The sequence below is a fragment of the Nerophis ophidion genome, linkage group LG03 (genome assembly GCF_033978795.1).
Source record: "Nerophis ophidion isolate RoL-2023_Sa linkage group LG03, RoL_Noph_v1.0, whole genome shotgun sequence".
Taxonomy (NCBI): domain Eukaryota; kingdom Metazoa; phylum Chordata; class Actinopteri; order Syngnathiformes; family Syngnathidae; genus Nerophis; species Nerophis ophidion.
The window spans coordinates 68,694,309-68,721,112 of NC_084613.1; the positions used below are offsets into that span (position 1 = coordinate 68,694,309).

General features: G+C 38.1%; 1 protein-coding gene and 1 non-coding gene across 2 annotated transcripts; both read left to right on the forward strand.

The window, feature by feature from the left end:
• Positions 1-381: 381 nt before the first annotated feature.
• rpl13a (ribosomal protein L13a) lies at positions 382-8,732 on the forward strand. Its single transcript, XM_061895936.1, has 7 exons — positions 382-467; positions 994-1,066; positions 1,255-1,320; positions 4,850-4,951; positions 7,262-7,347; positions 8,254-8,313; positions 8,488-8,732. Exons 1-7 carry the CDS (start codon positions 447-449, stop codon positions 8,695-8,697), a joined length of 618 nt encoding a protein of 205 aa, XP_061751920.1. The 5' UTR covers positions 382-446; the 3' UTR covers positions 8,698-8,732.
• On the forward strand, positions 4,692-4,775 carry LOC133550245 (small nucleolar RNA Z195/SNORD33/SNORD32 family). The gene has a single exon (XR_009806260.1). It is a non-coding gene; the product is annotated as a small nucleolar RNA Z195/SNORD33/SNORD32 family (small nucleolar RNA).
• Positions 8,733-26,804: the final 18,072 nt, after the last annotated feature.

Genomic DNA, 26,804 nt, shown 5'->3' on the forward strand with positions numbered 1-26,804 from the left:
ACGAAACTCCCGGGAAATTTTAAATTGTAATTTAGTAAACTAAAAAGGCCGTATTGGCATGTGTTGCAATGTAAAATTTCATTATTGATATATAAACTATCAGACTGCGTGGTGGGTAGTAGTGGGTTTCAGTAGGTCTTTAAATAAGAAAATCTCATTTCAGTAGGCCTTTAATTACTTTAAATTTACAACCCCCTGGCGCTGTTTTGTAATGTTTTAGTACTTATTTTGATTATTGTTTCTCATGTTTGTGAATGTTGAAATGTATAAGTAAAAGCAAAAAAAAAAAAAAAAAAAAAATATCAACCAGCAGGGAGCGATATAACGTTTTCAACATTCCGCAATAAGAACAGCCACATGAAATCCGTTCGTGACCAGTGACGTCACTTCCGTCTACCCCTGCCTTTTGCCACCGGCGTCCCCGTCTATCTTTCTTTTTGCACATCATGGCGGACCGCTTCAACAAGGTGAGGAAAGCCGCAGTGCATTTTTTACTTTTTTAAACCCTCGCCTGCCAATTTTACGTACATGTGTTTTCGCAAATACGCACCTACTTACTTTATTAGGCTACAGTGTCAAAACTGGGGCCACATTTGGTTTAAAAATGTGGTTTAATGCTTTTAGCTAGCTTCGCCAAATGGACAACATGGCAGCTTGGCTAGGAAAGCAACGATGGTGGCTAGCGAGCTCCTTCAAAATTAAGCCGCAGTAATTATATTGTCAGCTTTTATAACGTTTATTGGTCGTTAAATATATATTTCCACATGTAATTATGAACTAAACTCCGTACTATTTCTTGGTTGCAATGGGACTGTCAACTGCCGCCCGCCCAGCGGCCATGTGCTTAATCTTCCGTCTTCTCTTAGCTTCCTTATGCTGAAATCCTCAACAATGAATCGCATTTGACGTTTGATTTCTGAAACCTGAATCAAACGGGCTCTATGTGCGTTTTATATTTTCATCTTTTGAGTTAAATCCTGTTTGATTCTACAGGTTCTGATACTGGATGGCAGAGGCCATCTGCTTGGTCGGCTGGCTGCCATTGTGGCTAAGCAGATCTTGCTGGGTAAGTGTCTAAATGTATAGTTACCTAAATGTTTCAAAATTTGGCACATCAGTAGACTTGTCCTTGATTTACTTGAACCAATCTTGAGTTTAACGACCTGCATTACAATCTAAGACAAAATAAAACTGATTTTCCTTTTTTTCCAATCAAATGTTGGATTCTCTAATTGATATATTTACTTGTTAAAGGACAGAAAATTGTGGTGGTCCGGTGTGAAGGCATCAACATCTCTGGCAACTTCTACCGCAACAAACGTAAGTTGGGTTGGACATAAGGACCTGGCACTCCTGTGAAGTGTTCCCTTTCTGCCTTTTTACCTTTGTACTGTAAGGCAAAAAAGTATTTAGTCACCCACCAATTGTGCAAGTTCTCCCACTTAAAATGATGACAGAGGTCTGTAATTTTCCACATAGGTAGTCCACTTCAACTGTGAGAGACAGAATGTGAAAAAAAATCCATGAATTCACATTGTAGGAATTTAAAAAAATTAATTTGTAGATTATGGTGGAAAATAAGTATTTGGTCAACCATTCAAAGCTCTCACTGATGGAAGGAGGTTTTGGCTCAAAATCTCACGATACATGGCCCCATTCATTCTTTCCTTAACACGGATCAATCGTCCTGTCCCCTTAGCAGAAAAACAGCACCAAAGCATGATGTTTCCACCCCCATGATTCACAGTAGGTATGGTGTTCTTGGGATGCAACTCAGTATTCTTCTTCCTCCAAACACGACGAGTTGAGTTTATACCAAAAAGTTCTATTTTGGGTTTATCTGACCACGTGACATTCTCCTAATCCTCTGCTGTATCGTCCTTGTATCCATTTTGGTATTGTGAGATTTTGAGCCAAAACTTGAATGGTTGACCAAATACATATTTTCCACCATAATTTACAAAAAAATTCTTTAAAATTCCTGCAATGTGAATTCCTGGATTTTTTCCCCCACATTGTCTCTCACATTTGAAGTGTACCTATGATGAAAATTACAGACCTCTGTGCAAATTCTCCCACTTAAAATGATGACAATCGGTTGACTAAATACTTTTTTTGCCCAACTGTATATAATTTGTAATGTTTTTGGTCTCAAGGCAGGGGTTTCAAAGTGAAGTGAGTAGTCATTGACTCCTAGTGTAGTAGCTTGAGAAAATAAAACTTAGGTTATGTTGAAGGTAGGGCTGGGCGATAGTGCCTTTTTTAATATCGCGATATACGATATTACGATATTTTGCATTGGCCTTGAATAAACACTTGATGCATATAATCAAAGAAGTATGATTGTGTATACATTAAAACATTCTTCTTCATATTGCATTAATATATGCTACTTTTAAACTTTCATGCGGAGAGGGAAATCACAACTAAGTCAATCGATCAAAAGTATATTTATTAAAGTTATTAAGCAATGGCACAAACATTCAAGTCATTTCCAAAACATAAAGTGCAAGATTGTCAGAAATGTTTTAAGTTTCAAATAAAAATTAGTTGCATAATAGGAAATCAAATAGTATTCGTCCTTCACTATGTGGTAGGTTACTACGGTTATGAAATTCTCTTCATTCTCTAGCGAGTGACTTTTCAAATGATGCTACATATTAGCAGTAATGCTACTTTTTATAGCAACGCTCCCCTCCCCCCTCACTTTGCCAAATTACGGTTGTCTGTTCAACATATTCCCACTTGAAGCCTAACCACCGCCAGACGACGGAAACCCTGCTGTTTTTATTCGGAATTAAGTCTTCCTTCATTTGTTACCAGATCTGCACCTTCTTTCTCTTGTACGGCTACGTTAGCAGCTAACGTAGCCCAGTATGCTACCTCTCTGCTGTACAAGGGCTGACACTTATGTGACGTATGGAAGAATGTGCGCCTGCTTGTCTGTGGAGAAGGATAGATAGGAAAGAGTAAGAAGAGGCTGAAGTTTACGCCAGCAGCCGAAAGCAACTGCGTGAGAACATATACTCGAATATTACGATAGTCTTTTCTATATCGCACAGAGACAAACATTGAAATATCGCCCAGCCCTAGTTGAAGGTTATATGAGTTGATATATTCCTATAGTTGGGTGAGCAAAAAACTAAATGTGGCCAATTAGTTCCATGCTTGACAGTGGTAAAAATATTTCCATGGAGTACAATTAATACTTATGGAATATTTTTATGCAGCTCACTAAACTGCATGACTGTCTAAATGTTTTTTTACTCTTAACATCAAATACCCATGGTCACTTTATTGCTCATTTCACCCAAGTTACCTTGAATACATTCTATTGTAGATTACAGTACAAGTGTCATTGTTATGACTGTTGACTGGCCACTTAATGCAAATACTGTGTCATATCCTGGATAATTCCTTTAAATTAGAAATGGCATTTGATTTAAAACCATAGTCAAAGCTACAACCTTTAGCCGTTTTAGCGTTTTGTATCCTGCGATTTCATTCCATGTCCCTCACCTCAAAGGTTTACCAATGTAGAGATGTGTAATTGATAGTTAAAGATGTGCATAATAAAGTTAGTCAACACGATTACTGCAGGGAATATAACCCTCAAGATTCACCCCGTTATAAATTCACCCTTAACTTGGAAACGGAAGTCACTCTCGATTTATATCAGTTGCCGCAACACAAAAAAAAATTACATACTCCACTGTAATACACATTACATGTTTATAAGCCAACAATCACTTTTTCGGGCAGTACAGTAGGCCCTAAATCAGTGGTTCTCAACTTTTTTTCAGTGATGTACCCCCCTGTGAACATTTTTTTTAATTCAAGTACCCCCTAATCAGAGCAAAGCATTTTTGGTTGAAAAAAAAAAAAGAGATAAAGAGGTAAAATACAGCACTAGGTCATCAATTTCTGATTTATTAAATTGTATAACAGTGGAAAATGTTGCTCATTTGTAGTGGTCTTTCTTGAACTATTTGGGAAAATAACATGTACAAATAACTAAAAACGTGTTGAAAGATTGAATTATAAATAAATATTTCTACACATAGAAGCAATCAACTTAAAGTGCTCTCTTTGGGGATTGTAATAGACATCCATTTGGATTCATGAACTTAATTCTAAACATTTCTTAACAAAAAAAATCTTTCACATCGATATTTATGTAACATGTCCACAAAAAATGTAGCTGTCAACACTGAATATTGCATTGTTGCATTTCTTTTAACAGTTTAGGAACTAACATTCATATTTTGTTGAAGTATTATTCAATAAATATAAAGGATTTTTAGAATTAAAAAAAAAAATCTCACGTACCTTGAAGTACCCTAGGGGTATGCGTACCCCAATTTGAGAACCACTGCCCTAAATTGTAAGGATGTCAATCTTACGAGTGTTGATTATATTCCGATTTTTGGAGAGATGTTTCTATTGCGAATAAATTATTGTAGTATAATTGAAATAAACATTTTCAAAAGCTCTCCTTGACTGACGTGTATGTGCAGAAGAATAAGCGTGGAGATGGCCTAAAATGTATTTTTAAAGGGGATTTGAAATCCCATACTTTGTAAACCCCTGTCTTGGATTAAGTTTACTTGGTTTATGTTGCTCTCTGCAACTCTACCCACGACTGTTATCGGTGATGAGTGAACACTTGAATTTTGAGTGCTGCATGTAGATTTGTCTGTGATGATGATCAGTAGTATTTTTCGAGTTTTCATTGACCATGAGAATGTCCTACATGCACTACCATCTGAGACATCATATTGAAATGAAATGGATCTTTGCAGTGTTCTGGATACACCTCTTAATATTAGAACATGCCATGTCTTTGCAGTGAAGTACCTGGCTTTCCTGCGCAAGCGGATGAACACCAATCCCTCTCGAGGACCCTACCACTTCAGGGCTCCCAGCAGGATGTTCTGGAGAACTGTCAGAGGTGAGACAGAATAATGGGCCTTTCTGAAATGTACTTGGTGTTTCCCTTATCCTTAATGGTGGGAGAAAATGCTTTTTGCCACATTTAATTTCAAAGCACATTTTGCCCCACTGAACAGCCATGATGATTTCGATATATATGATCATCTACTTCAGTGATTCTCCAAAGAATCACTTGATTAAAATATTCTTCCATATTCAGTGTTACTGTTCCAACTGGTAGTGGCCAAAATATAATAATGAATACTTCGGCCTTCTACGGTACTGTATTTTAATGCTGGTCATTATATTGGTACTTGAAGAAAAAAGTTAAAGAACCACTGATGTACTGAAATTCTGCAGATTTGTGTTAAGATGGGATGCAAATTTATGCTCTGAGGAACAGCTGGCTCAGCAGTAAAGTTGTGCGATATAAAATTGGTCAACAATGGAGCCACACGTCGTGATAACGCATGTTGAAGATATTCTAGCGATTGTCTGCACACTTGATAACCGCAAAAGGATGACCGTGTATTCAACACGATGTAGCATCCCCGCTAGCAAGATAGTGGCCTCCATGGTGGCAGAAAATGATCAGAGGATGAGGAATAGCTAAACGTGACAACACACCTTACCGCCTGTGGGTTATGGTGTAGGATACAATAAGCCATGTTTATTTTTTTACATTTTTTTTTTATTTCCCCTTGGGGATTAATAAAGTATCTCTGTCTCTAGCTGAAGCTTTTGAAATCCAATGGGTGGGAAAATAGACTAACAAATGTATAATCAAAGTTTTTATTAAAACATGTTACTGCTTCTTACAAACTCAGTAAGTCCCTGAGAACTGGAGGGCTTTAATTCGGACCCAATAGTAGTTTTTGCTTAAGTTAAATTATTTTGCACTGTTGAATTATTTTTGCTCAAATTTTTTTATGTAGTAGTGAATAGGAAAGTAACCACATTAGCAAGTACTTCTAATACTTATGACAAAATACCACCAAAAGATGATGCAATATGTTACCTCTGTTTTGAAATGGTTTTATTTTTTACATAACGTGATTTATAGTCACAGGAGGCTACAACATGTCACAGTATAGTTTTTAAGCCTGGTCTGCAGTACTGATGAGGGATGCATATCGAGATGTATTGCTTTTCCTTATCAAATACGTTGATAGCGGTACTATGTCATTTGTGGGGTAAAAGAGTATTTTAATCTGCATTTATACTAGCAGAAATTTAAACCATAACACCTCCAACATGATTCATTGTAACATCTCGGAGCACGGAAGTCCTAACCCCTGTTTGAGTCAGTTGACTTCTTAAAGAAGTCACTTTGTGCAGTGTAAGGTGAAATGCAGTTACGTCCTCTTGTGAAGACCACACAGATTATCACTGTTTTTCTATTCCTTACAATTACTCAGATGAAAATATGTATGGCATGAATTTGCAGATCACATACCTTTTTACGCGATGCATACATCAATACAATCAATTAGCATTTTATGTGAGTGTGCATTTTGTAATAATAGGAATGATGTTGCACACAGAAGTATTTGAGTGACGAACAGGAAACCATATTCAGTGTTGCACTGTCAGTGTGTGTGTGTGTGTGTGTGTGTGTGTGTGTGTGTGTGTGTGTGTGTGTGTGTGTGTGTGTGTGTGTGTGTGTGTGTGTGTGTGTGTGTGTGTGTGTGTGTAGTTTTATATAAATAAAAACTACTCTGAACAAAATGTAATGCTCGATCGTCCAGTCGAGATAGAAGGAACTGAAATATTAAAACTAGTTGTGTTTTAATGCCACAACATGCAGCACAATCGAATGACGTCAGGCAGCAGAGACCTGTCAGTTACATCGGATGCTATCTTGCTTCTAAGTAACTTTATGGATTATATTACCTCAATATTTCATTTTTGAGTGGATTAATGGATCACTAGGACAGTTGACGAAACGTGTCCGTGACTCGTGAATAAAGTGCGTTCTTTGACAAAACGTGTGTGACTTTGAAGAACTTTTGAGAAACTATTGTTGTGACACACTTATTCAAAACTGATTTTAAGGTAGCTGAACTGAATGACATTCATCCATTGATTTTTCTACAGCTTGTCCCTTTTGGGGTGGCTGGAGTTTATACCAATGTCTCATAATTAAGTCGGTCAGCTGGAACAAAAAAAACTACTGACCGCTGTATCTATTGTTGGTTCAGGATCTTCACGGTCCTAATGGGCCGACTAAATTAGGAACCGGTACCAAAAAATACCGGTACTCCGTTTCCATCTCTAGTAGTGACTAACTTGTATTGAACATGTATTAATTGAAAGCTCTACTTACCAGGCATGCTGCCCCACAAAACCAAGAGAGGCCAGGCTGCCCTGGATAGGATGAAGGTGTTCGATGGCATCCCTCCACCCTACAACAAGGTGATGTCATTGCGCAACACTGCGTCCCAAGTACTATCCGTCAATGATGCCCTAACCTTATCTAGCCTTGTTTGACTGATGTTTGAAATGAAACTACTTCTGAGACGTACCACCTAGATCAGACCTGAGCAAATTAAGGCCCGGGGGTCACATGCGGCCCGTTAAGCTTTTCAATCTGGCCTGCCGTACATTCCCAAATTTTTTTTAGATCTTTAAGATGGAAATTGTAGCTGCCATTATGATATGCTTTGATGTTTTCAAATGACCGTAAGTCTTTAACTATACAAAGTATTTCAATGGTTGGAGTCTGCACTTATGGATGATTTACCAGTTACTATGGTAATATATTTAGTTACTATGGTCATCTACGTCACAGCAGCTCAGACGAGGCACAAAGCAGTGTGGGCGGGAAGCATTTCCACAGACGCGGAAGGAGATTTTCACAATAAAGTTTTAAGCTTAGTGATATGTAGAACAGAAAGTACTTTATTGATCCCTGGGGGAAATTCAGCAAATGTCAGATGTATCAGATTGTAGGTGGGTTTGTGTACATTACGCGTTCATATTTCACTTTGTTGCGTGTCACTTGATTGTAAAATATGTTGATTGAAAGGGGGTGTGACATTCATATTGTGTCAATATTCAGTGTTTTATCGTTTGTAGAAAACTCTAAAAATTCCATTAATTTTTTTAAAGGCGGTATGTCATAACGTTTTTAGCATTCAATCAGACATTGTGAGGTTTAGTATTAGTGTTCCTAAAATAGATGTACCGTCCCCCAGACACATTATTTTCTCAAAATGTGGCCCCCCGAGTCAAAATAATTAGCCAGGCCTGACCCAGATCATATTTGCACTTGCCCCCTGCTTTTCTTTGGCAACTGATTTTTGTGTTTCGTTTCATCAGAGGAAGCGCATGGTGGTTCCAGCTGCTCTTAAAATTGTGCGTCTGAAGCCCACTCGTAAGGTGAGTCCACTTGGGTTTTTAATCGGTTGCTAAACAATGATGAGCCTTAGTTTTCTAAATATGATCATTCATTGATGAAACTGCACTTTACGGCTGATTTGAGTCACGGACAATTGCCTACAATGCGCATGGACTTCATTTCATTTTTAATGTACTGCTTTTTCTACTCTACAGTTTGCCCTCCTGGGACGTTTGGCCCATGAGGTGGGCTGGAAGTACCAGGCCATCACTGCCACACTGGAGGAGAAAAGGAAAGTCACGGCTCAGATTCACTACAAAAAGAAAAAGGAAACCATGAAACTGACCAAACAGGCAGAGAAGAACGTCGAGAAAAAAATCTCTCAATATACAAATCTTCTCAAACATTACGGAGTTCTTGTCTAAGCGTGTTCTAATAAACACAAGTAAATCTTCATAAACAGTCTCCTATTTTTCAACACCATTTAGATTTCATGGTTACTTGTTTTTTGACAGCAGTATAATACCATGCAGACATTAGTTTACCTGGAAACTGCTAAAACGTTTGAGACCCTAAGTGTTGCAGTACATACAAATCTGATTTTTCTCCCCCGGAGGGCAGTGTTGTACTTATAAACGTCCAGTTCGCTGGCTTTCCGAATGACAAGATGGATTGCTTTGTAATACATCTCTGTTGGGCAGAATTCATTTTGTGCCTTTTTTTTTTTTTTTTTTTCCCTGAAACGCCACTGCTTTATAGAAAAACGCCTGCCAATCTCCAATGTAAATGTACTTGGTTAGTGCTTTAGCGATGAAGGCAAACCAGCGATGGTAGATCTAGAATTATTTGCTGCATGCAAATTCAAGAGATTGACAAGGTAAATTGCATATGCTGAATGTTTACTAGGATTTGCATTTAGGAGTACATCACTTCGACCGACCGTAAGCCTAGAAGCCAGTAAAGGGAGGCATTTACTCAAACCATCGACAAATCTGCCATGCATATTAATATACTATATATTGTATACATTTAGTCTAGTTCAAGGGTGTCAAACTCATTTTAGGTCAGATGGCGCGTGGAGAAAAATATATTCATCATGGCATAACGCAAAACTACACTTTCATTTTGTTTTTACCATAATAGGACAAGCTTATTTTGAAAATGTCTATCACAAATCTTCCTGACAACACCATCCATCCATCCATCTTCCGCTTATCCGAGGTCGGGTCGCGGGGGCAACAGCCTAAGCAGGGAAACCCAGATTTCCCTCTCCCCAGCCACTTCGTCTAGCTCTTCCCGGGGGATCCCGAGGCGTTCCCAGGCCAGCTGGGAGACATAGTCTTCCCAACGTGTCCTGGGTCTTCCCCGTGGCCTCCTACCGGTTGGACGTGCCCTAAACACCTCCCTAGGCCTCGTTCGGGTGGCATCCTGACCAGATGCCCGAACCACCTCATCTGGCTCCTCTCGATGTGAAGGAGCAGCGGCTTTACTTTGAGTTCCTCCCGGATGGCAGAGCTTCTCACCGTATCTCTAAGGGAGAGACCCGCCACACGGCGGAGGAAACTCATTTCGGCCGCTTGTACCCGTGATCTTATCCTTTCGGTCATGACCCAAAGCTCATGACCATAGGTGAGGATGGGAACGTAGATCGACCGGTAAATTGAGAGCTTTGCCTTCCGGCTCAGCTCCTTCTTCACCACAACGGACCGGTACAACGTCCGCATTACTGAAGACGCCGCACCGATCCGCCTGTCAAACTCACGATCCACTCTTCCCTCAGTCGTGAACAAGACTCCTAGGTACTTGAACTCCTCCACTTGGGGCAGGGTCTCCTCCCCAACCCGGAGATGGCACTCCACCCTTTTCCGGGCGAGAACCATGGACTTGGACTGGAGGTGCTGATTCTCATTCCGGTCGCTTCACACTCGGCTGCGAACCGATCCAGCGAGAGCTGAAGATCCCGGTCAGATGAAGCCATCAGGACCACATCATCTGCAAAAAGCAGAGACCTAATCCTGCGGTTACCAAACCGGAACCCCTCAACGCCTTGACTGCGCCTAGAAATTCTGTCCATAAAAGTTATGAACAGAATGGGTGACAAAGGACAGCCTTGGCGGAGTCCAACCCTCACTAGAAATGTGTTCGACTTACTGCCGGCAATGCGGACCAAGCTCTGGCACTGATCGTACAGGGAACGGACCGCCACAATAAGACAGTCCGATACCCCATACTCTCTGAGCACTCCCCACAGGACTTCCCGAGGGACATGGTCGAATGCCTTCTCCAAGTCCACAAAGCACACGTAGACTGGTTGGGCAATCTCCCATGCACCCAAGAATCCTGACAACACAATGTTTTAAATTGAGGGAAAAAACTGGCGCAATTTCAAAAACACCACAAAGAGCAATGCATTTACCAGTCCATTAAATTGAAGTCACAGCCTATCTAGGATTGATCAAATACAAATGCATAAATACATGTTAGTTTAGATATCGTATATGTAATTTCCACATATTGTCTTCTGTAATTGATGCTCATTAGAGATAAAACTTGCTCACAAAGATATATATATGTTTGTGTGCACACACACATGTACACACACATATGTGTGTGTACACACACGCGAGGGTTGCATATGATGTCACATCCGTTTTCTTTGCGGCTAAATCAGTGGTTCTCAACCTTTTTTCAGTGATGTACCCCCTGGGAAATTTTTTAAAATATAAGTACCCCCTAATCAGAGCAAAGCATTTTTGGTTGGAAAAAAGAGATAAAGAAGTCAAATACAGCACTATGTCATCAGTTTCTGATTTATTCAATTCTATAACAGTGCAAAATATTGCTCATTTGTAGTAGTCTTTCTTGAACTATTTTGAAAAAAAAAACTAACTAAAAACTTGTTGAAAAATAAACAAGTGATTCAATTATAAATAAAGATTTCTACACAGAAGTAATCATCAACTTTAAGTGCCCTCTTTGGGGATTGTAATAGAGATCCATCTGGATTCATTAACTTAATTCTAAACATTCATTCACAAAAAAAGAAATCTTTAACATCAATATTTATGGAACATGTCCACAAAAAATCTATCTGTCAACACCGAATATTGCATTGTTGTATTTTTTTTTCACAGTTTACGTACTTACATTCATATTTTGTTGATTATTCACTAAATATATTTATAAAGGATTTTTGAATTGTTACTATTTTTAGAATATTTTTGAAAAATCTCCCGTACCCCTTGGCATACCTTCAAGTACCCCCAGGAGTACGCTTATTTGAGAAACCTCCATCCATCCATTTTCTACCGCTTATTCCCTTTTGGGGGCGCTGGCGCCTATCTCAGCTACAATGGGGCGGAAGGCGGTGCACCCCCTGGACAAGTCGTCACCTCATCGCAGCCATTTGAGAACCACTGGGCCAAATTGACACAATGGACAAGCACCTTGTGTAGCATTAAAACAAGTAAGAGTGTATAGTTGGAGCACAAAATTGCCTATTTCTGTTTTTGTGTGATCCAAACGTTCAAATAGAGATAGAAAAGAGCCTATACAGTCCCGAAGGAAGTTGTTCAAAAAAGGTAATAAATTCAGGGAAAACACGGAAGTGATTCCATGCAAATCGCTCTTAAAAATATTTTCATCATCTTGTGGAATGCTATCGAGATTATTCTCTACTATATTAGTAGTCCTTGACAGCAGAAATAAATATAAGGAAATGACAATAAATCCATTTGATTGTATTGGGGTTGTTATGCCTAAATATAACTACAAAGACCTGGTTGTGCAAATAAACTAACGTCATGTTAAATTCTAGTAATAAATACTGTAATTGTTGGTCCAATCCACCGTGTTTTTGTTGTCGATTTTCATAACAGAAATTAAAAGCTTAGTTGTTGTTGTGCAGGGAAAGCCAAGTGCTTTATTTGACAAGGATGATTGGTTAGCATCACGAAAATATCCTTAAAAGCATGAATAAAGTAGATGAATAAATCTCTCGTAGGCTTAACAGCATATACTGAATCTTGATATTGTTGAACAACAGGGGTATTTACAGCTAAAGAATGAGACAAAATATGAACTTCACATCATAAAAAAACTGCAGACATGGATTGTAGATTCCCAATATTTGTAGCAGGAAATCAACTGCAAACCGACTTATGCTTTTTTTTGTCATTAGCGTCACGATCACAGCAGCACGGCACTCGTTATGTCAATCAAAAAAGTTACTGAGCGATGCAGGATTGAGTCCAACTTTGTCATTCACTAAATGACGTTAAGTCTGTGGAGCCCTCAGATGTAAAGACATGACGTGCCTCCAATCTTTTCTTCTCTAAATGATATAATTGGTTGAAATTTAAAAAACATGTTTTTCATAAAAGTGTAAAAATCCACTCCATCCCATTTAAAATATTTTTTTTCATGATCGCTTTTATATTTGCCTCAAAAACCTTTCAAAATACGGCTAAATCTGCTCTGATTCATGTAAATAAAAAGTAGCCCAATGTGGTTTATACCAGGGGTCCCCAAACTTTTTGACCTGGGATCCGCATTGGGTTAAAAACATTTGGCCCGGGCTGTGTGTGTGTGTGTGTGTGTGTGTGTGTGTGTGTGTGTATATATATATATATATATATATATATATATATATATATATATATATATATATATATATATATATATACATACATATATGTGTGTGTGGGAAAAAAATCACAAGACTACTTCATCTCTACAGAACTGTTTCATGAGGGGTTCCCTCAATCATCAGGAGATTGATTGAGGAAACCCAATGATTCGCTTATGCCACTAGGAGACAACGAGAGTAACAAGCGGTAGAAAATGGATTAGAAGGGACAGATTTTAAAAAATAATAAAAAAACATCTGTGGGCCGGATTTTTGGACGCTGGCGGGCTGAATCCGCAGTTTGGGGACTCTTGGCTTAGACCAGGGGTGTCAAACTCAAATACAGAGTGGGCCAAAATTTAAAACTGAACACGCTTTCAAGGTTGAACAAATTAACCTTTTAATAGGGACCCAAACAAGTTTTGCATTGAACATTGAACAAGCAAGGCTTATATACAGTAACTTTATAGTGACATGCAAAATCAAGTATCAAATAATAATAATAATAATTACAAAATATCAATGGCATATCAAATAAAATTTAAGTACAAATTTAATGCCTCTTTTCTATTTGCAGCCTTCTGAGGTAAATATCAAAATATATTGTAGCGTCCCGAAAGAGTTAGTGCTGCAAGGGGTTCTGGGTATTTGTTCTGTTATGTTTATGTTATGTTACAGTGCAGATGTTCCCCCAAAATGTGTTTGTCGTTCTTGTTTGGTGTGAGTTCACAGTGTGGCGCATATTTGTAACAGTGTTAAAGTTGTTTATACGGCCACCCTCAGTGTGACCTGTATGCCTTGCATTCACTTCTGTGTGTGTAATAGCCGCATATATTGTGCGAGTGGGCCTGCACGCTGTTAGTATGGAGGAAAAGCGGACGTGACGACAGGTTGTAGAGAATGCTAAAGGCAGTGCCTTTAAGGCACCCCCTCAATATTGTTGTCCGGGTGGAAATCGGCAGAATGCTTGCCCTGGGAGATTTTCGGGAGGGGCACTGAACTTCGGTAGGATTGGCAAGTGTGAGAAATTGCGGTGCTACAGCGGCACCGCTGCTGTGTAATAACGGCGGGCCAGCTGTAATGTTAATTCGATATTGCCTCAAGGGCCAAATTAAATTACACGGCGGGCCAAATTTGGCCCGCGGGCCAGAGTTTGACACCCATGGCTTAGACCATCGCCTGAAACCTGGTAGTTCCCGGATGGGCCTGTAGGTCACATGATTGCAACCAACCTATAGTATTTGATACCAAATTGGAGAGGAAAGTTTAACAAACATTCTAATCCAGTATCAAAATGTTAAAAATATATACGTTTTTTCCAGACGAATACAACACAGCCCTCTCTTTCTTAATGGCTGTTAATTGGTTCTGCAAATTATTAATTGCAAATCGAATGTTTTCATAGTTACAACATGAAAAACATGTTAGTAACATTCTAAATAATTTTTGAACATTATAGGAGACTTCTACAACCTTTAGTCACCTTAACGCTCACTCAAACTAATATAACAATGCCTGAGCCAGTGTGTTGCTGACCGGTTAGGTCTCCTCTAGTGGCCAATACTAGTATTGATAGTTGTAGTTTAGACATTTTAATGCTTTTACTCGCTTTATTTAGGACCAAAAATTGTAGAATATGTTTACAAAAATCTGTTATGTGGTGAAGCTGCAATATTCAAACTGCGACATCACAAGGAATGACTACATTCATCATTTGTCTATTTTCAGTAAGTAGGATGATAAACAACACAAGACGTTTGACGTTTAAATGTAAGTACTGCACTCTTTTCAAAGATAATACAATACGTGATGCATCTTCTTAATCGTGACATGTGCGTATCTTTATTTCATTTTCAGTGACCTCCAAGCGTAATTGGAACAATTTAAAGAATGACCGTGTGTGAGCCAAGTTCGAGGATCGCCGAAGATTGCTTCTAGGACTACTCATCAAGCCATTATCAGCTCGCCCTGTGAAATGTCACACGTATTTGAGCATGGCGGCGACGCGGGCGCTCGCCAGAAGTGTCCTTGAGAGCACGTGCGTCTCCGGGGAAGGCGTCAGGAGAACCAATCTTGTCACTGGGTGAGTAAGACTGAATAACAACAACAAAATGAACGACCGTGTTGCAATCAGTGGCGGTAGCTACTATGGCGACATTGTGGTCAATCTGTCATGTGACTCCCTCGCCAATATGGACGCCGTTGTTATTCAATTATTCAGTGAAGTCATACGGAAGCCTGTACATGTCAATTCATACACTTCATCACATTTGCATGTGATAAATAAAATATCCCACTGGGGAGCCCCTTCAAGATTTCAGTTTTTATTTTGGGTGACTGTTGCCGCTTAAAAATGCCTGATTTTGTGGCAGCATTTTTCAAAGTTGCCATGTTTTAACTAAAACTATGAATACTTACTAAACTCAGTATTTTCAAGCATATTTGTACGTGCTATTGTAATGTAATCAAGCTAGCGCCATTAGCACTAGCTAATATGCGAACACATTTACATATTTTTGTGTTAGTATCATTAACTTACAACGGCATTCTTTTTGGTTTGTCTCAGTTTGACAAATTCCTCAGTTTATTCACCAAAATGTCACCGAGGACCTAGTGAGTCTTTTTAGCCGATTGGAGCGCTAACTTCCGCAGCTGGTGAGTCCATGACGATGACTTTTGTTTTGTTTGATACGCCGTGTTACTGCTGTGTGACAGGCACCGTTTGGAAACAATTAAGATATGTAAATAAGTTTTTACAAAATATTTCTGAGCAAATAACTCATTTCACAACGTATATACCTGCGGCTTGTAGTCCAAGGAGGCGTAACAGAAAATAATTAAGTAGCACTGAGCTAAGGGAATTTGAGGTACCGTATTTTTCGGACTATAAGTTGCAGTTTTTTTCATAGTTTGGCCAGGGGTGCGACTTATACCCAGGAGCGACTTATGTGTGAAATTATTAACACATTGCCGTACAATATCAATATTATTTGTCTCATTCACGTAAGAGACTAGACGTATAAGATTTCATGGGATTTAGCGATTAGGAGTGACAGATTGTTTGGTAAACGTATAGCATGTTCTATATGCAGAGGTGGGTAGAGTAGTCAGAAATTGTACTCAAGTAAGAGTACTGTTACTTTAGAGATTTATTACTCGAGTAAAAGTAAGGAGTAGTCACCCAAATATTTACTTGAGTAAAAGTAAAAAGTAACTGATGAGTAACCTGATTACGGCAACAAATAATGCACAACAACATAAAAATAGCAATGAGCAAATTCAGAGCCAGAAATATCTCTTAAGCAACTAAAACAATAATATATATTAAATAATAGTAGATTAAAATAAAATAAAAAAAATGGCACATTGAGCCACAATAACTTAACAGCACCATAGCCTCAGTAGGCATTCATTGATTTGTTTGATTGATTGATTAAAACTTGTATTAGTAGATTGTACAGTACAGTACATATTGCGTACAATTGACCACTAAATGGTAACACCCCAATAAGTTTTTCAACGTTTATCAATTACTTAATAAATGACCAAGTCGAGGTGATCTACCTCATATATACATATACATACACACACATATCATTTATACACACACAAATCATTTATACACACACATATCATATATATATATATATCTATCTATATATATGTATATATATATACTAAATATATATATACATTAATATATACAGTATATAATTTATATTTATTTATTTTGCCGTTTTTGTTCACATGTTGAAGGTGTTTTAATGAATATACATGCACGTTTAACATATAAATTCCTATCTTTCATGAAGACAAGAATATAAGTTGGTGTATTACCTGATTCTGATGACTTGCAATGATTGGAATCAGACGTCCACGTTTTCAAATGGAGGAGAAAAAAAGTTCCTCTTTTCTGTCTAATACCACATGAAAGTCGTTGGTTTTCGGCATCTTATCTGTCCAGCTTCCATATTCGTTTTTATACACTTTACAAGAAATACATTGGCGGCAAACTCCGTAGTTTGCTCGCTTGTTTGCGTTGGCTTTCGGAGACTCTTATTTTGTTAGCGCAGGCGCGATGGAGCGGCACTTTTATTGTGAAGACAGGAACTGTGCGATCAGTCGTTAGGCTTTTGACGGGAAGTACGGTTGAAATAAAAAGTGTCTTTTTTCCTTTACACCTTTGATTGATTGATTGAACCTTGTATTAGTAGATTGCACAGTACAGTACATAATCCGTACAATTGACCACTAAATAGTAACACCCTAATAAGTTTTTTAACTTGTTTAAGTCGGGTCATGTGACCGCCTGGCTCTGTTTGATTGGTCCAACGTCACCAGTGACTGCATGTGATTGGTGAAACGCAGGCATGCGTGGATTCTACTTTGAAGCTCTGTCATTAACCAAAACAAACATTAATAGATCGATAAAAAAAAGTAGCGAGTAGCGAGCTGAATGTAGATAAATGGAACGGAGTAAAAGTAGCGTTTCTTCTCTATAAATACACTCAAGTAAAAGTAAAAGTATGTTGCATAAAAACTACTTGTAGAAGTACAATTTATCCCAAAAGTTACTCAAGTAAATGTAACGGAGTAAATGTAGCGCGTTACTGCCCACCTCTGTCTATATGTTATATTTATTTGAATGACTCTTACCATAATATGTTACGTTAACATACCAGGCACCTTCTCAGTTGGTTATTTATGCGTCATATAACGTACACTTATTCAGCCTGTTGTTCACTATTCTTTATTTATTTTAAATTGCCTTTCAAATGTCCATTTTTGGTGTTGGGTTTTATCAACAAATTTCCCCCCAAAATGCGACTTAGACTTCTAGGCGCAGTCAAGGCGTTGAGGGGTTCCGGTTTGGTGACCGCGGGATTAGGTCTCTGCTTTTTGCAGATGATGTGGTCCTGATGGCTTCATCTGGCGGGGATCTTCAGCTCTCACTGGATCTGTTTGCAGCCGAGTGTGAAGCGAACGGAATGAGAATCAGCACCTCCAAGTCTGAGTCCATGGTTCTCGCTCGGAAAAAGGTGGAATGCCATCTCCGGGTTGGGGAGGAGACCCTGCCCCAAGTGGAGGAGTTCAAGTACCTAGGAGTCTTGTTCACGAGTGGGGGAAGAGTGGATCGTGAGATCGACAGGCGGATCAGTGCTGCGTCTTTAGTAATGCGGACGTTGTACCGATCCGTTGTGGTGAAGAAGGAGCTGAGCCGGAAGGCAAAGCTCTCAATTTACCGGTCGATCTACGTTCCCATCCTCACCTATGGTCATGAGCTTTGGGTCATGACCGAAAGGATAAGATCACGGGTACAAGCGGCCGAAATGAGTTTCCTCCACCGTGTGGCGGGGCTCTCCCTTAGAGATAGGGTGAGAAGCTCTGCCATCCGGGAGGAACTCAAAGTAAAGCCGCTGCTCCTTCACATCGAGAGGAGCCAGATGAGGTGGTTCAGGCATCTGGTCAGGATGCCCCCCGAACGCCTCCCGAGGGAGGTGTTTAGGGCACGTCCAACCGGTAGGAGGCCACGGGGAAGACCCAGGACACGTTGGGAAGACTATGTCTCCCGGCTGGCCTGGGAACGCCTCGGGATCCCCCGGGAAGAGCTAGACGAAGTGGCTGGGGAGAGGGAAGTCTGGGTTTCCCTGCTTAGGCTGTTGCCCCCGCGACCCGACCTCGGATAAGCGGAAGAAGATGGATGGATGGATGGAGGTATAAATGTTTTTTTCCTTCTTTCTTATGCATTTTCGGCTGGTGCGACTTATACTCCGAAAAATACGGCACATGCAATTTTTGAAGTATTTTTTTCAAAAATAATACAAAATAGCCAATTGTTTATTTTCTTCGTAATCAAAATCACGTGGATATTTTTTAGTCACGAATTCCACTAATAAACAGAAACTTCATTACTGATAAGATCCGGTGAGCGAGTGTATAATGATGGCACGGAATTCTCTAAAATGTCATCTGCATGAATGCATTACAATTTTAATTAATAAGAATATATGAATACCAATGTTTAAGTTTTAGAAAAAAGTGAGAAAAGCTCCGTCCACATTCAACAGTTAGAACAGTGTCAAGGGCGCCTTTCAGGGTCAGCTCTTAAGGCAATCGTCATGTAAAAATGGCCAAAATGAAAAATGTCTCAATCACCTACAGACAGGATGAAACAATAAGCACCTCGTCCTGTATTAAAGCCTCAGGTGTTCACGCAGTATAACCTCGAAGTGATTCATAACAAAATAATTTACCTTTGCTCTAACTCGTTCTATTGATTTTCTTGTATGATAACATAAAGCTCCTCCATTGCTTTTTTCACGATAAATACTAAACATTTTCAAACGTTTAACAATTGCAATTTTAGAGGATTTCAAAATAGTCAATGACATTGCATTGTTTTTTGTTTCCGAGGTTTTCACTTGCACAATTTAACATGTTCGAAAAGGAGTTGGAAGAATCCTATGCCTTCTCCGTATCTTTATTGCCAACAAGGTGTTAGTTTTACTACTGACAATAATTATAAGTTAAGTCAAGTACCACTGATAGTCACACACTAGGTGTGGTGAAATTACCCTCTGCATTTGACCCATCCCCTTGTTCCACCCTCTCGGTGGTGTGGGGAGCAGTGAGCAGCAAATTTTCGGGATTTAAACCCCGATTCCAAGCCTTTATGCGGCCGGGGTTTAAACTCACGATCTACCGATTTCAGCGTGCTTATTAAGGTTCCTCACTTCCTGTATTTGGGTGTCACATTTCCAGATATTAGGAGAAAAAAAATTGTGCTGCGAAAGATTGATAAGTAAGAAAATAAAAAAGTGTTAGAAAATAAGCTAAATCAAGTTATTTATTTAAGTACATAAATATAATAAATGATAAATCAAATAATAACAGTAAATACAAATGAATAGAGATTGAAATAGGTTAAAAAAATATACAAGATAAATGAATAAAAATGTAAATATTGGACTACAAGTCTAAGAAAATAGGATACATGAAAACGCTTGTTTACCATTAATTGGTTCCAGGCTTTTCAGTGCTAAAAAGTAGGAATGATCATTTATAAATCAAATATTTTCAAAATTCAAATATGTATTTTAATATTATGAGAGCCCTCTAGACAAGAAATACCACGCTTCAGTCACCTTTACGTTCTTTTAGTCCAATATAGTAATGCCCATTAAAGCTGAGTCAATTAGTGGCCACACTACTGATTGGTTGTGATTGGTTTTGTCAACTTGGCCCTGCGATGAGGTGGCGACTTTTCCAGGGTGTACGCCGCCTTCCGCCCGATTGTAGCTGAGATAGCCACCAGCGCCCCCCGTGACCCCAAAGGGAATAAGCGGCAGAAAATGGATGGATGGATGGATGGTTTTGTCAACATTACTGTAGTATTGATAATTTGTGTTTATTTAGCCATTTTTATGCTCAAAAATGCTAAATTTAAGACAAAAATAAGTACAATATGTTAAAAAAAAACAACAAAAAACAATAAGCTTGATTGAATAAAAATGAGAGGCTCCAGGCCGCTTGTCCCTCAACAGGACAAGCGGCAGAAAATGGATCGATGGATGAATAAACATTTCCATTCTGAAAACAGAATTCCTTTATTTTTCCAATTGCGATGAGGTGGCGACTTGTCCAGGGTGTATACCGCATTCCGCCCGATTGTAGCTGAGATAGGCACCAGCGCCCCCCGCGACCCCAAAAGGGAATAAGCGGTAGAAAATGGATGGATGGATGTCTTGAAAAAGAAGGGGTGTCATTCATTGGGGGTCGTCTTACATTCAGGATGAAATCCACTTCTATTGTACCACATTGTGAAATTTGTCTTGAAAGCAAAAGCTGTCAAATGATATATTAAAAAAAACATTTCAAATTTTGATTAATAAATGATAAATGGGTTGTACTTGTATAGCGCTTTTCTACCTTCAAGGTACTCAAAACGCTTTGACACTACTTCCACATTTACCCATTCACACACTGATGGAGGGAGCTGTCATGCAAGGCGCTAACCAGCACCCATCAGGAGCAAGGGTGAAGTGTCTTGCTCAGGACACAACGGATGTGTTAATCACAGTAAATTACTCGCTTGCATAATTTAAATGGACTTAAAAAAAGACCCCAATTTTTTGAAACAAATGCAAATTCATTGTAAGAATGTCGTACAGGAAATTTACGGGAATGCACATTGTTTATTTGGTAAGAGTTTTATTCAAAGTCCGGGGTGGATTTTGATGGGTAATTATACCACCGAGCACATATTTAGATACATATTTACTTTAATGTTGTCAAGTGATACATTTTATTCACTAGACCAGGTGTCGGGAACCTATGGCTCTCGAGCCAGATGTGGCTCTTTTGATGACTGCATCTGGCTCTCAGATAAATCTTAGCTGACATTGCTTAACACGATAAGTAATGAATAAATCCGCTGGTAATCACAGTGTTAAAAATAACGTTCAAAATATAAAACATTCTCATGCATTTTAATCCATCTATCCATTTCTACCGCACCTGTTCGAGAAATAACAATGTTATTAAAAATAATTGGAGATTTATTATACTCTAAAAATGTTGGTCTTACTTAAAAAATGCACGCATTTGGTTGTATTCAGTGTTAAAAAATATGACACGGCTCTGGCGGAAATACATTTGAAAATATTTGGCTTTCATGGCTCTCTCAGCCAAAAAGGTTCCCGACCACTGCACTAGACTAATAACACTTTTTAATTTGGATTAATCATCATTGATCGCAGGTTATTACTCACTTGCATCATTTAAATTAACTTGAAAAGACACCAATTTTTGGACACAAATAAAATGTTATTGTCAGAATGTCATATAGGAGCATTTTAAAGTGTGTAACTTGAATGCACTTTATTTATTTGCTCAAGAGTGTTTTATCAAAAGTCCCATCTGGTTGTACAAACCCCGTTTCCAAATTAGTTGGGAAATTGTTTTAGATGTAAATATAAACGGAATACAATGATTTGCAAATCATTTTCAACCCATATTCAGTTGAATATGCTACAAAGACAACATATTTGATGTTCAAACTGATAATTTTTTCATTTATTTGCAAATCATTAACTTTAGAATTTGATGCCAGCAACACGTGACAAAGAAGTTGGGAAAGGTTGGCGATAAATACTGATAAAGTTGAGGAATGCTCATCAAAAACTTATATGGAACATCCCGCTAATTGAGAACAGGTGGGTGCCATAATTGGGTATAAAAGCAGCTTCCATGAAATGCTAAGTAATTCACAAAGAAGGATGGGGTGAGGGTCACCACTTTGTAAGCAAATTGTCGAACAGTTTTAGAACAACATTTCTTAACGAGCTCTTGCAAGGAATTTAGGGATTTTACCATCTACGATTTGTAAAGTCATCAAATGGTTCAGAGAATCTGGAGTAATCACTGCACATAAGCAATGATATTACGGACCTTTGATCCCTCAGGCGGTACTGCATCAAAAACCGACATCAGTGTTTAAAGGATATCACCACATGGGCTCAGGAACACTTCATAAACCACTGTCCGTAACTACAGTTGGTCGCTACATCTGTAAGTGCAAGTTAAAACTCTACTATGAAAAGCCAAACCCATTTATCAACAATGTCCTGAAACGCCGCCGGCTTCTCTGGGCCCGAGCTCACCTAAGATGGACTGATGCAAAGTGGGAAGGTGTTCTGTGGTCTGACGAGTCCACATTTCAAATTATATTTGGAAACAGAGGACGTGGTGTCCTCCAGAACAAAGAGGAGAAAAAACATTCGGATTGTTATAGGCGCAAAGTTCAAAAGCCAGCATCTGTGATGGTATGGGGGTGTATTAGTGCCCAAGGCATGGGTAACTTACACATCTGTGAAGGCACCATTAATGCTGAATGGTCCATACAGATTTTGGAGCAACATATGTTGTCATCCAAGCAACGTTATCATGGACGCCCCTGCTTATTTCAGGAAGACAAGTGTTACAACAGCGTGGCTTCGTAAAAAAGTGTGGGCACTTTCCTGGCCCGCCTGCAGTCCAGACCTGTCTATCATAGAAAATATGTGGTGCATTATGAAGTGTAAAATACGACAGGGGAAACCCCGGACTGTTGAACGACTGAAGCTCTACATAAAACAAGAATGGGAAATAATTCCACTTTCAAAGCTTCAACAATTAGTTTCCTCAGTTCCCAAACGTTTATTGAGTGTTGTTAAAAAAAAAGGAGATATAACACAGTGGTGAACATGCCCTTTCCCAACTACTTTGGCACGTGTTGCAGCCATGAAATTCTAAGTTAATTATTATTTGCAAAAAAAAAAAAAGTTTATGAGTTTGAACATCAAATATCTTGTCTTTGTAGCATATTCAACTTAATATGGGTTGAAAAGATTTCAAAATGATTGTATTCCGTTTATATTTACATCTAACACAATTTCCCAACTCATATGGAAACGGGGTTTGTATTTAGAAGTGAGAATTTGTTAAATTTACCCAGATTTTAAGAAATTAAAAAAATATTATTGTGGGTAGAAAGACTGAGTCAGCACCTCTGGAAAAAAGTAAAACATATCATGTGTTGCACAGGTTTTCGCCACGAGGATTAGCGGCGCCTCTGTGGCTTAAAGCAAACACGCTAGTGGCTACATTATGGAGCTTAATAATAATCATATTGTAAACACAGAAGTGTAGGTCCACTTCACGTTCATGTACGGGACACCTCAGTGCTCAAAATGCAAAAAAAAGCAGATAAGCCGCTAGTATTGTATTTTGCGTCCTCTTCTACTGATGATTGATTACTGATATTATACCCTGATTTGAGTTGAATTGTTGAACATCAAATATTTATTACATGTTGGAAACACATGACAATATTATCATTATTATTCATTACTTTTTTTTTTTTTTTTTTTAAATTATACAATACAGCAGGGGTCACCAACCTTTTTGAAACCAAGAGCTACTTCTTGGGTACTGATTAATGCGAAGGGCTACCAGTTTGATACACACTGAAATAAATTGCCAGAAATAGCCAATTTGCTCAATTTACCTTTAATATATATATATATATATATATATATATATATATATATATATATATAATATATATATATATATATATATATATATATATATATATATATATATATATATATATAAATACAACGGAACGACAGACAGAAATACCCATTTTATATATATATATATATATATATATATATATATATATATATATATATATATATATATATATATATATATATATATATATATATATATATATATATATGTATATATAAAATGGGTATTTCTGTCTGTCGTTCCGTTGTATTTTTTTTTTCCTTTTACGGAAGGTTTTTTGTAGAGAATAACTGTTTAAAAAAAAACACCTAATTGAACGGTTTAAAAGAGGAGAAAACGGGAAAAAAATGAAAATTAAATTTTGAAACATAGTTTATCTTCAATTTCGACTCTTTGAAATTCAAAATTCAATCTTTTCGAAAAAATTTAAAAAATAATTTATGGAACATCAGTATTTTTTCCTGATTAAGATTAATTTTAGAATTTTGATGACATGTTTTAAATAGGTTAAAATCCAATCTGCACTTTGTTAGAATATATAACAAATTGGACCAAGCTATATGTCTAACAAAGACAAATCATTATTTCTTCTAGATTTTCCAGAACAAAAATTTTAAAAGAAATTCAAAAGACTTTGAAATAAGATTTAAATTTGATTCTACAGATTTTCTAGATTTGCCAGAATAATTTTTTTGAATTTTAATCATAAGTTTGAAGAAATTTTTCACAAATATTCTTCGTCAAAAAAACAGAAGCTAAAATGAAGAATTAAATTGAAATGTATTTATTATTTTTTACAATAAAAAAAAAACAAAAAAACTTGAACCTTGATTTAAATTGTCAGGAAAAAAGAGGAAGGAATTTAAAAGGTAAAAAGGTATATGTGTTTAAAAATCCTAAAAACATTTTTAAGGTTGTATTTTTTCTCTAAAATTGTCTTTCGGAAAGTTATAAGAAGCAAAGTAAAAAAATAAATGATTTTATTTAAATAAGTGAAGACCAAGTCTTTAAAATATTTTGTTGGATTTTCAAATTCTATTTGAGTTTTGTCCCTCTTAGAATTAAAAATGTAGAGCAAAGCGAGACCAGCTTGCTAGTAAATAAAAACAATAAAAAAAAATAGAGGCAGCTCACTGGTAAGTGCTGCTATTTGAGCTATTTTTAGAACAGGCCAGCGAGCTACTCATCTGGTCCTTACGGGCTACCTGTTGCCCGCGGACCCCGCGTTTGTGACCCCTGCAATACACGATCTTAGTCTTCAATCCATCCATCCATTTTGTACCGCTTATTCCCTTTGGAAGTCTTATATAATACAAACAATAATTGATGTATTTATATATTATTACTAATCTTTTTAGTTCATATTTAATAATTTGCGACATAATTACAATATTATTTGATTACTCTTATTTCTGATAGTAATGAACAACGTCAAAATCCCTAAGGAATGTTTATGTGATTGTATACAGTTTTTGTTGTGAAATTAACCAATGCATACTAATCTTGAACTCGTGATAATTACTCAGGCTAAAATTGCACAATCAAAATCTATTAATCGTTCCATCTCGAGCTAATCCTCCACCATTGGTTTCACTTGTATCTCTACCTGAACTTCATCGGCTCTTCTCAAACAGGTCGTTAATCATTCAGTAACGAAAGCCTTGCAGCAGCCAGGTGGATGTCTCATTATAAGTCATTTCACACGGGGCAAAGCTGCATTTGAAACACTGCAAAATCAATTCATAATGCAGTTTGCGCGGCTCAAATTGATTCATTAGGAATGCATTTGTTGTGGGTGACCTCCATCACACGAGGTAAAGTGTTCTTGTGCAGTCGGGGGTGAATGGCTGCATCCGAAGCCCTTGATGGCCGCTGTGCTGAGCTGCTGAGACGTATATGCATGTGTGTGTGTGTGTGAGTGTGTGTGTGTGAGTGGCAAGGAGACAAACAGCGGTTGAACAGACGCCAGTTTTAAAGGCCCGTTTAAGCTGCTGGGGAGTGAAAATGCATCAGGAAAGCCTCGTGTGAAAGCGTTAACTCCGTGTTCTTCAGAACCCATGCTTTTCAACACCGTCCGCTTGATTTGAACAGAAAGTGACGGATCATTTGGGGCGTTCTTTTGCGTTTTCAATTACAATACACGCCCGTACCAATGCACCGGCGACGATTGATTCGCAGCAATTGCTCCTGGGAGCGCCGCATTGAAAATAGTCCCTCTCCGTCCATGTTGATAACCCCCCTGCACCGTTGCTGCTCTTTACCCTTGTTGTGCAAAGTCAGGCTGCACGATCAATAGCGGTGCAGGCCAACTTGTAAGCGCGCACGCACGCACACACACACATTCAAAAAATGCCTACGTCTAGTATTATAATAAAATTCGTAGTTTTACTCAACGCAAGTCAAAATTTTGGCAACAGTCTAGTATGGGGAACACATATTCACCATTAATTACTTGCTTATTAACATGCAAATTAGTAACATATCGGCTCTTAATTAGTCATTATTAAGTTCTTATTAAGGCCTTATTCTGCATGGCCTCATTATACAACCAGTAAGACATTAACTAAGAGGGTTTCCCCAATTACCTCAGAATTATTGCTTATTAGTAACCCTAACCCTTATATGTTCCCCTAGTGTCCAAATAACTCTAAATTAAATCTTTGTACTGGAGCCCGAACGGAAAACGCTCTATAGCCCACAGTTTTTTTTTGGGCTTTGGGAATCACTAATAAGCCGGAGTCCTTTGAACGCAGATTTCTTGCCGGGACATATGGTACAATACAATCGGCAAGATAGGATGGAGCTAGACCGTGTAGTATTTTATAC